Raw genomic sequence first — 10,935 nt, 5'->3', positions numbered from 1 at the left:
GCCGTGATCACGAGGGAAAATGTAGGACAAAATTTTCAAATGTAGGACACATTTTGTGTGTCCTACATTTGAAAATTTTGTCCTACATTTTTTCCCGGTTTGGAGGTCCGGCACTATGGCAACCCTATCCACACTACATAATTATAGTATTATTATTCCAACTTAACTACCATGATTCCATCTCTGGAATCTTGGGGTTTCTTGTTCGGTGCAGTGCTGGAGCACTCTGGTTGAGAGACCCCTAAACTGCCAATTCTAAAATGGCCTAAGGCCCCAAACAGGGTGAAAATGATCTCCATGTCCCTTAGAATATCTGGGGGAATTTGGGGGAGTAAACATGTGTGGGAAGGGTGTTTTGTTTTTGCAGGAGCAGGTGTGATGGGAGGGTATGAATTTCCTTAATCTATGGGGGGGGCACTACTGTGCTCTCTAGCCTTCCTTTCACATTCCTTTCACAGTGGGCCCACTCATCCTACAAATGTGGTATCACCTCAAACCTGGACTATTAACTTAATGGAGCAGGTGTTCATAATACTTCTTAATACAGAGAACATGTTCATGTTATTAATACAACAAAACAAATACTTAAAGTTATAATGCTGAATGTGCATGTGCATCTTCCTGTATTTCTGGATCATATTACACCTGTAAACACTATGTCAACAAAATCCTGATTACCATAATACAAAAGCCACTCGATGACAAAACACAACTTTAAAAACTGCAACAAAAGTTACAGCACTCAGCCAGTAAAGCCCTTCAACAATATTCAAGAGCCTGCATGAATAAAGAGATCTTTGCTTGCCAGCAGACATCTCCCACAGACCCCAAATTATAGACACCTGCTTTGCTTTATGCATCCATAAGATATTGATTATTCCTGCTTTAATACTCCCTTCATCCCTAAGACAATGAAAGGTTAAGTATGGATTCTCCAGAATCCCATAACAGATGCAGAAGTCAATTCTAGCTTATTAAAAATGCATTATTATTCCTCCAGCCTTGAAAACTGGCACTCAGCTGAATTCTGCAGATCCATAGTTCCTTTTCTATGTACAAAAAAGATATATCTAAAATAAATGTTTACTTCAATACATAGGCATGAAGAACAGCTCTACAGACTTGGGAAGAATGACACCATCAATGTCATTAGTATAGCACCATGGAGATATCTATTTAAATTTTAAGGAGATATGGGTATGAGGCACATTGCTCCTCCAAAGTGTGTGGGGGCAGCCCTATACAGGATCTAGAGCAGTGGTTCCCAACCTTCCTAATGCCGCAACCCATTAATACACTTCCTTATGTTGTGATGACCCCCAACCATGAAATTATTTTCATTGCTACTTCATAACTGTAATTAAATAGGTGTTTTCCAATGGTCTTAGGTGACCCCCCATGAGCCCCAAAGGGGTCCCGACCCACATGTTGGGAACCACTGATCTAGAGGATGAGACTACAAGGCTTCAACCTAATTTGTGGATTGCTACAAATGAGATATCTTTTTATCAGTAAGTTATAATTTTTGTCCCATCAGGCTTTGGGGAATTAATTCACATAAAAAGAGCTTTTCTTCACATGAAGTGTGCTATAATACTTTTAGTCTTTGTTTTTAAATCATATTTTAAATGGTTTTAATTCTGTAGATCAGTGGTGGGATGGGACCCCTGGGAGGTTGTGGGAGTTGCTCAAGGGGGGAGGGGGCACAAGACCTGGAGGCTCTGATCCCTCCTCCTCCTCCTCCCAAACAGCTTTATGTGTAAAATTTACACATGCATTGAGTTAAATATTGAATTTACGAGTAGTCTCTGACATCACTGGCTCTTCGACTTAGTGCTGGAGATGAGTACCACACCCTATGGTCGGACACGACTTGAATACCTTTACCTATTTCCTTATAAAATGTTAAAAAATATGAATATACATGAATGTGGAAATGAAAATATGCACACTCAACACATAAAATATTTCATAGTTTACTGTGTCGAATGGGGGCATGATGTTTGCCGTAGATGCTAAGGGGTTACAAGGGTTAAAACGTTTGAGCACCACAAACAGATTTTGATGGAAACTGCAGTGGGAAACCGTTTCATTGAGTATCAATGTTTGCCATTCAGTTTGAAAAAATAGAATACAGTAGTCAGATTCTGTCAAAGGAAGACGCACTCTTTATTATTTGATGAAGCATGGCATTTTTTAAATTACAGGCACGATATCCGATCTGTTGTATGCAAATTGCTTTTAATGCAGGTAACATATTGTACTTACTTTATATCTGTTTCATTCAGCATCCTGCCGTGAGATTCCTCCTACAAAATTACCTTTGTCCACAATATCATCATAGAGATACACCTTCTTGCTGCTGGACATGGGCCCTTGGCCCTATGCTTTTTTTGTTGCTTTGGTCCCTACTGATGGAACCAGAAAGCTGCTTTGTCTTCACTGTGATAAGGCAGGTGCTATTGTTCCAGCCTTGATTTATTCTTGACTTTCCCATGATGCTACTTCTCTCCATATAATTATGGACGGCACATCTACATCTATTTACAAGTGCATAAATATTGAGAGTGTAATACCAAAAATAAATAACTACTTCTCTGTTCAGATAGTTTTGTAAGGCAGTTTGTCCCACAACTGGGCTAGGAAGAGTTCTGAGGGCGGCTTGCAGTGGTAGGTTGGTCCAAGTGTTGTCTCCTGGCTTTCTCCCAAGCATGTGTGTCTGTTGGATTTTGAGATCACGTTTGTCTTCTGTCCTGGCAAAAATCTGTCCTCCTCACATCTTGAACTGGTCCTAAACCAAGGCCAGCAGGTAGAATCTGAAAATACAAGGAAGAAAGTATATTCTAGAGAGCCTATCTTTCTCTAACCCTTAAAGGGAATTTGTGAAACTGCGCCATGGAAAGCCTGACTCCCCTCTGGCCTTCTGATCTTAAATGATATTCTTGAAAGATTACAGCTTTTTAGAGGGCTACAGGAACGAATGTATGGGACTCCACAACGATCACAGTAATGTGCATTGGAGTAAATACTAGCATTTCCTGGCCAAAATCTAAAACAGATAAAGTAATAGTTTAATAGTTTAATACTCCACGAAACCAAATCTATTCACAGGCAGTTCTTGGCTGGCAGTAGGGGACTGACACTGAGATGTGAATTGCTTTTTTTGCTGACTCCATCTGGCTACTTATTTGCTTATCTACAGCATATGCTGAAGATTACCAGGTTGAATACGCTAATAGAATATCCCATACGATTGCTTGTCTGTTTAGAAATTTAATTGAATAGAAACTTTTATATCTGTTTCTTCAGCATCTGCAGTGAAGATTCCTCCTACCGGGAGATAAGAAATATGCTTGTCCACAATATCATCATTAGAGATCACACCTTCTTGCTGCTGGAAAATTAAAATGTGACTGGCTGCTTCATATGTGCTACCTTTTTATACCATGGCCTTCCTTTCCCTGCCTACCTAGATTTAGAAAGCAACACATTCCTCTCAGTGTATGCTTCTAATGGTAGAACACAAACTCTTTCTAAAATCTCTGTCATTGTGGACCTGATGGGAAGGACAGGATATTATGTCTTTCACAAGTGGAGTTGCCCTTCCTTTGTGGGACCGAGTTACCACAGGCCAACCAAATGTTCATGATGATGATTGGTAGTTGTTACTGTGTGAAGCCGCTGGTGCGTGGAGTCATCTGGGAAGCCCGTAGAGAAAAGAATGGTTATCTGGCCAGGACTGGGTGACCTAAGGGAAGAGGGAAGAGATATTCTTTTTTATATATATAAAATTTTATTAAATCACTTTACACAAGATCAAGTTACAACAACATACGCAATCACTGGTGGCGCAGGTGGTTAATGGCTGTATTGCAGCCATTCACTCGTAACCAGAAGGTTGCGAGTCAAGACCCAGCCAAAAGGCCCAAGCCGACTCCGGCTGCATCCTTCCGAGGTCGCTAAAATGAGTACCCAGACTGTTGGGGGCAAATTAGCTTACTTGCTAATTAGCTACTGCTGTTTCCGCTCTGATCTTTGGAATAGCGGGTATAATAAATCAAACCTATTATTTTCTTCTTAATCACATTCTTATATCCCATACCCCCCTTCTTTTATAAACTATTTAATTTTTTTCATTCTTATATTTGCTTTTTCTACTTCCTTCCCCCTAACCACTGAGAATTATCAAGCAGTCTTATTACCGTAATCTTTTCTTGTGCACGTGAAAACCAAAAGAATTGTTGTTTTTCCTTATCTTTCATGCCCTCAATCTGAGTCTAACAATGAAGTTATTTTAGCTTCTAGTAAATGTTAAATGTAAATTTAGCTACACCAAATAACATTCTTTAGTATAATAGTAAACTTATAAAATTTCCTCTAGGAGGGTCCCCCCTCAACTATGGAAAGCTAATATTTCTTGTACTTTAAGCCTCGTTTTTCCTTGTTACCTTTTATGTCAGCAAGATTTGTAAACTCTCGATTTAACTCTTTACCGTAGTTCGAAGGCTATACAAATACCTTTTTAAAACATCCGATTAACATCTGTATGTTGTCTTCCCACTCTTTTGTTTGGGCAACTACAGCTTCAGTGATGGCTACATCAAGATTTATGAGTGTGAAGTGGTAAGATTTCTGTGCCAAGGGAAAGCTGACATAAAAGGGCAAACAGATTTAGTTGGCAGCCATTTGAGCATTTTGTGGAGAGAAATGGCAAAATGTAACTATATTTTCTGTATGCAAGTATTTTTATTTGTGCCAAACCTCCCATTATTCAGACTTAATGGCTGACCATAATTCTAATATTATGAGAAATCCCTTTCCACTGTTTCCACACCATGTGTAAAAGTTCTCTATGATATCCTCCCCTCAATTGCCTTATTTCTTCTTTAGTCTCTTTGAATTATAGCAGTTTGACTGCCAGTTAACTGCCATGGATCCCTCCTGTGTAATCTGGGGATGTGAAGGTTGGAAGTGGTATCGCGAATTCTCAGATTGGGTTCTAGTCCCTTGCTAAACTACAGATTCCGGATTCCGCAGGATGCAGGCAAGACAGTGGCGTGAACGTGCCGTAATTGTGAAGCTGGAAGAGGCCTAAATAATCCAATCCTCATCAAAAAACCAAAGTACATATTGCCCCATAGGTTTTAGTTCTCCTTTCCCGTACTTTTTCTGGATGCCCTTGTCACTAAGTTCTCATGATAAAACTATGGGTGCCTGTTCACTAGTTCATGCTACAACTAGGGTGCCCTTGTTCACTAAGTCTCATGATTTAACACATGGGTGCCCTTGTTCACTAAGTTCTCATGATAGAAAACTATGGAGATTCTCCTGAACATGTCTCTAAGTTCGTTGATTTCATACGTATATTTTTTCTCTCTAAACCAGAATTGTTTTTTTTTCCCAGAGACAACAAAAATTTGGCAGGCATGCTGAGCGGCCATGCATCCTGGATATTAAATGTGGTTTTCGGCCTGACGACACCCACTTGTTTCCAGGTGAGGTAAAATATGCATTTCCCTGGATCTACTTGTTATGTTCTATTGTTAGGCCACGTCTCTAAGAACTCAGGATGCACACTGGTCTCCACAGGACGTGGCCACATGTCCCTGGCTTGCATCCTACACAACTGGTAAGGTCAGTAGGCTAAGCAGTGGGGCTGGTTCAGAGGCATCCAGAGACCCTGGGGCACTGGGGACGTAATCAGGGGGGACTTTTACAGTGCAATCATATTGTATGGAAGGACAGCCCTATGAGGAGGAGACGTAGGGAGCTGGGGGTGTTTAGCCTGGAGAAGAGACCGTTAGATAGACAGCCCTGGTTAGAACATGAAGGAAGATGGAGCAGCTGTCCCCCGGCTGCGCCAGAGGAATAGGACACAAGAGAGAAATGGATGCAAGCCACAGGAAAAGAGATCGACCCCCAACATTAGGGTAGCTACAACTGACAGTGAAACACTCTCTGGACAGGGGGAGCGCTTGCGGAGGGTTGTGGAGTCTCCCTGGGGAGGTGTAAACAGAGGTGGTGGGCCATCTGTTGGGGTGCTGTGATGGTGTATTCCTGCATGGCCAGATGGATTGGGAGGTGATGGTGGTTAAGCAGGACCTGGATGGCCCTTGGGGTGTCTCAAAGATGATGATTCCACGACATATAGGGATTCTGGAGTTGCATTTTAGGATGGATTATTTAGACATTGCAACCAGGTGATGGCAAGCCTGCCAGACGACCAACCCCAGAATCCTAGACTAGGCTATAACAATACAGGTGAATATCGAACACTATAAGGGCAGTAATTTGAGAAGGGCGACGGGGGCTTTGGATGGACGGCCGGCCAGGGGGCGAGATTACGGGGGTGGGGGTGGGGAGGAGAAGGGCCCACGACGGGACTGGTCATGAGCTAAGGGCAAGTGGTTGAGAACCGGTTCGGAACAACTAGAGTGTGGTTTGAAAGACCAGAAGTAACTTGGCAAACCTTTAAAGTGGCTGTAGCACAGGGGCAGGAATCAGCAGCCCCACAGGTATTACTGGGTGTGTGCAAAGGCCCATGGCCATTGCCGATCCAAGTTTGACAATATGTTATTCATTATTTTTATTTTTTATTTCATTTATTTCCCGCCGTTCTCCCAGGACGCCTTTAAATTGTTATAAAATTCAAACAATTAAACATGCTACATGTAAAATCACATAAAATATGCACAAATTAATATAAAATCACATAAAATATACACATGTTATTTCCATTGTTGCAGTGCAATTCTAAATTTGGCAATTATTTCCAGTTTGCAAATTTATTTCCAAGTCTGCAGTGTAATTTCTAAGTTTGCAGTTTTGCAGTCCACGTTTGGGAATGTAAATTATTTGCACTGTAATTCTAAATTAGCAACAGCAATAGCAAGTCATTTCTATACCGCTTATCAGTGGTATTCTTACCGCTTACACAAAGTGTAAGCTAATGCCCCCAATATCTAGGTAGTCTCATTTGCAACCTCCTCGGAAGGATGCAAGCCTGCGTCAGCTTCGAGCCCTTTTGCTGGTATTGAACTCGCAACCTTAGGGTTGTGTGACCAAGTGGCTGCAGCACAGGCATTTAACCACTGCGCCACCAAGGATCCTAATCTGCGTGTTAATTTTAAATTTGCAGTGTTGTCATTTCTAAGTCTTCATTTTATTCCCACGTTTACAGTGTAATTTCCAAGTGTTGTAATGTAAATGTTCAAACATTAGTGTCATTTCCCCAGTTTGCAATGTTATTTCCCAGTTTTTATCCACATTTCCTATCAGTCTGTGTCTATTGGTGTTGATCACTTGTTTTCATTGGATTGTCCGTCGTGCCATATTATTATTTATTATCATTAACATTTATTTATAGGGTGCTGTAAAATTTGCCCAGCGTTTTGCATGTGTAGAATCAAAATACACTCGTCCCTCCACTTTGCGGGGGTTAGGGACACAAGACCCCGCCGAATGTGGAAAACCACAATAACAAAAGCACTATGTTCTTACCTGAAAGAACACCCTCTAGGAACTCTCAGTCCTCCAGGGCAACTCGTGGGCAACATCTGCCAGACATTGAGCACAGAGTTGCACTGGAGGAGCCAAGTTGCCATAGAATGCATAGGAGGACCACATATGCCTAAAGAGGAATATTAATCAAATCCCGTGAAATCAATCCGCAAAAGTCAAAGCCACAAATGGAAGGACAAGCGTACAATAAAATACAATAGATAATGGAAAACCTGCCAATCTAAAACATCACGTACAAAGTTAAAACTTCTCTGAATAATACAAAACGTATATGGGGAGCCAGTCTGGCATAGTGGTTTGAGTGTTGGACTATGACTCTGGAACCAGGGTTTTATTCTCCATCGGTCATATAAACTGCACTGGGTGACCATGGGCAAGTCACACTTTCTCAGCCTCACAGGAGGAAGGCAACGCAGGTTTTCCAAGAAAACCTTGTCATATGGTAACCGTGGAGTTTATCACACTGGACTGATTTTGCCATTAAAGAGAGATTAAAGTGCATTTAAAGCATCCCGCACAAATGAAAGTGAAAATGGCGAGTAATTGCACAAATGATTATCACCGGAATTTTGCAAATAAAACGATATCGGAACGCATTGTTGCTGAAATCCCAATCGTTGCACTGGACGGAGCTCACAAGTGCCAAGTGTCTCTCTAGGAATCTCTAGGTCCTCCAGTGCAACTTTTGGTTCAAGTTGACCATAGAGTTGCATAGGAGGATCTAGATATTCCTAAAGAGGACATATTAATCAAATCCAAGAATAATCAAATCAGCAAAAGTCAAAGCCCCTGTGAAAGCGAGACCTTCCCCCAGCATTTTTACCGCACGCGCAGGTACTTGGGAGCAAAGCTGCACGGTAACGTAACACTGAGATACAGAACAAGCCATGCAGCTCACAGTGGGGCGAGCTTTCCATAATGCCTGATTAAATCTTACTTGCCAATTCAGTGTCAAACATTATTGCACCTTACACTTTGGGATGCCATGATTTTGCAGTTGTGCTATGCCAGCCTATTTAGAATTATCCAAGAACATTTATGGAGAGTTTGGGTAAAGGCAAACTGCATCTGATTCCTCACCCCCATAATCTCATAATATGGCTTTATCAAGGCTCCAGGCTCACTCATGATTTAATCAGAGCCACCTGTTCTGCTTCAATTTGGCTTGTCCTAAGACTGGCAAATATTGGGCAGCTAGGCCAAGAAATTAAATTGCATGTCAGAGGGAACTGTGACTATTCCCATCTGAGGACACTGGCATGCGCACACACAAACACTGTATCTATGTTAAGTATTTGAGGGATGCACACTATTTAAAGCATTGTGACTTGCTCTCAATCAAATATTGGGTTGTTTTTTTTTTAAATAAAAATGATTACCAATTTCTTTTAATGATAGAATCTGGTTATTAGATTTAGCTTTTCAGACAGAGCCCTGTGATAAAGAAAACAATCTTTAACTAGACACCACATTCCAGCAGAACAGGTGTTTTGTTTCTTCAAACCTTAGGTTCATGAGCCAGTTTAGGATAATAATGTAGATTAGCTGGAATTTCACAAATACTAAAGCTGTGACATATGCTTGATGTTAGATTTAAAAATGGGTCACTGAACAGTGTTAAGTACTTCTTAATGAAGTCACACACAAAATTACTCTGCTTGACTTTTATGTATTAAGACACCTCTTGCTTTTAAATAGGACTGTATGAAATGTTCAACTCACTGACCCATTTACCTTTGCATTTGTCACAAATTACATTCTTCTGAAGCGCCAGTTTTCTTGTAGCTCCCTTGTGCAAGTCTTCAAGGGTTACACTTAGTTGATGGACAACATTCTTGCCTTAAGAAAAGGAAAATTTAGATGCATTAATCATGGTTTCTGGAAGGTTTTTCAGCCCACCTACTTGCAAACTTCACCAGCCACTCTCCAACCTGGAGCAGCACAATGTTGTTAACCAGTTTCAAAAAGAGAAATGCTTCCAGAATATGGCAATATTGTTGTTCTTAAAATAATGGATTTTCTCAGGATTCCCCAAGTCAGGTACAAGGCCAGCTTATCTCTTTTCATATTTTAAATCACCAATAATGCCACACTGGGGCAAAACAATCTTGACTTGCCCTTATCGCATGTAACCAACTACGCACTTTTAGAAAAGAAGGCATGTTACAGCAGTTTCCTCATGTAAAGTTGCAAAAAGGCAGAACTGCAACCATGGCAGGATGCTATACTGTACCTCGTGGTTCACCCACTCAGGACTTTTTAATTTTGGCATTGAAGGAAACAATTATCACTGCCTTGCTTGGCCTTACCCTGAGCTCAGGCCTTCGTAAGACTGCATTACTGGGCCACAATGTCAAAAGGTACAGGTACAGGCACTGCCTTAAGCACGATGCTTCCTGCTCTGGAACAAAGCAGACCAACTGGAGGAAGCAAAGGAAAAGAACTGCTGATCTGACTGATCCAGCTTTCAAAACACTCCTTGGGTTGCATCCCCATTGCAGAAATAATCCAGTCTGACACCACTTGAACTGCCATGGCTCAATGCTATGGAATTTGGAAATCATAGTTTATTGATTTAAAACATATTTTATTTTATTTTATTTATTTCCTTTTATTTCAGTAAAACAACAATCACAATTTAAAATTCACAATACATGACAAATATTACATATACAAATTACAAATTTAACAGAATTCAAATGACAATTCTAATATAAAACACTGCACAAACCCCCCTAATCCCTACTCACTGCACACCATCCACAATTACAATATATCTAACACTCAGCGATACACAAACCAACTACAGTTAACTGACATATCGCTAAATATACATTTCCACCAACATAAAATGTTCTCTTCATGAAAATTACTACAATCTTCCTTTATCCACAATTTGGTGCTAATTCAATATGATTTTATTAGCTTTTCTTTCTAAGAAAATTACTTACGGCTTTTTAATTACAAAGTCATTTTATATTGTAATTTCCTGGACCTTCCTGCGACAAAAAGGTTTAATTGTACGACTAAGAGAGCATTCCATCATGTACTTTTTCACATCTTTTCTTTCCCTTTCTTGAATGATATTTCCTTCAGGCGTAAAATAAAGAAACAAAAGAAGATTAATAATCAAGAATTATTTACCGTTGGTGAATCATACTCTTTGGTAAAACCAGTTATTTTCTGTGCTAAATTATAGTTAATCTAATACGCATTTAATGTTCTTTCCAAAAATGTAATTAATAGCTTCCATGTTTCTTTACAGGTTTCCCAAGAAAGACCTCGCTCCAATCAGGTAAGTTTATCCATTTCAGACATAACTAGCACTTTTAATATCCATTTATTATAGTCTATGTCATCTTCATTCTTCCAATTTGCGTCATAAATTAACCGCGAGGCTGTAGTTAGATAGAA

The 10,935-nt window shown here is 40.3% G+C and overlaps 1 protein-coding gene across 2 annotated transcripts in view; it reads right to left on the bottom strand.

The window, feature by feature from the left end:
• The window catches only part of LOC121920895 (brother of CDO-like), a 29,858-nt gene extending 19,252 nt beyond the window's left edge, over positions 1-10,606 (bottom strand). The window contains exons 1-2 of one of the 2 annotated variants that reach the window (XR_006101792.1): positions 10,473-10,606; positions 9,256-9,360 (exon numbers count right to left, since the gene is read on the bottom strand). Coding sequence is in view for 1 of the 2 variants with exons in the window: in XM_042448176.1 (XP_042304110.1) it covers positions 9,256-9,263 (8 nt within the window). In the remaining variant the exon portion in view is untranslated. Of the gene's footprint in view, positions 1-9,255; positions 9,389-10,472 lie in introns of those variants that run through there. The other variant, XM_042448176.1, reaches the window with a different exon arrangement.
• Between the last annotated feature and the right edge of the window lie 329 nt (positions 10,607-10,935).

The sequence above is a fragment of the Sceloporus undulatus genome, chromosome 2 (assembly GCF_019175285.1).
Source record: "Sceloporus undulatus isolate JIND9_A2432 ecotype Alabama chromosome 2, SceUnd_v1.1, whole genome shotgun sequence".
In the NCBI taxonomy this organism is placed as follows: Eukaryota; Metazoa; Chordata; class Lepidosauria; order Squamata; family Phrynosomatidae; genus Sceloporus; species Sceloporus undulatus.
The sequence above is the reverse complement of the archived record's forward strand: the minus strand, read 5'-3'. Positions and strand labels throughout refer to the sequence as shown.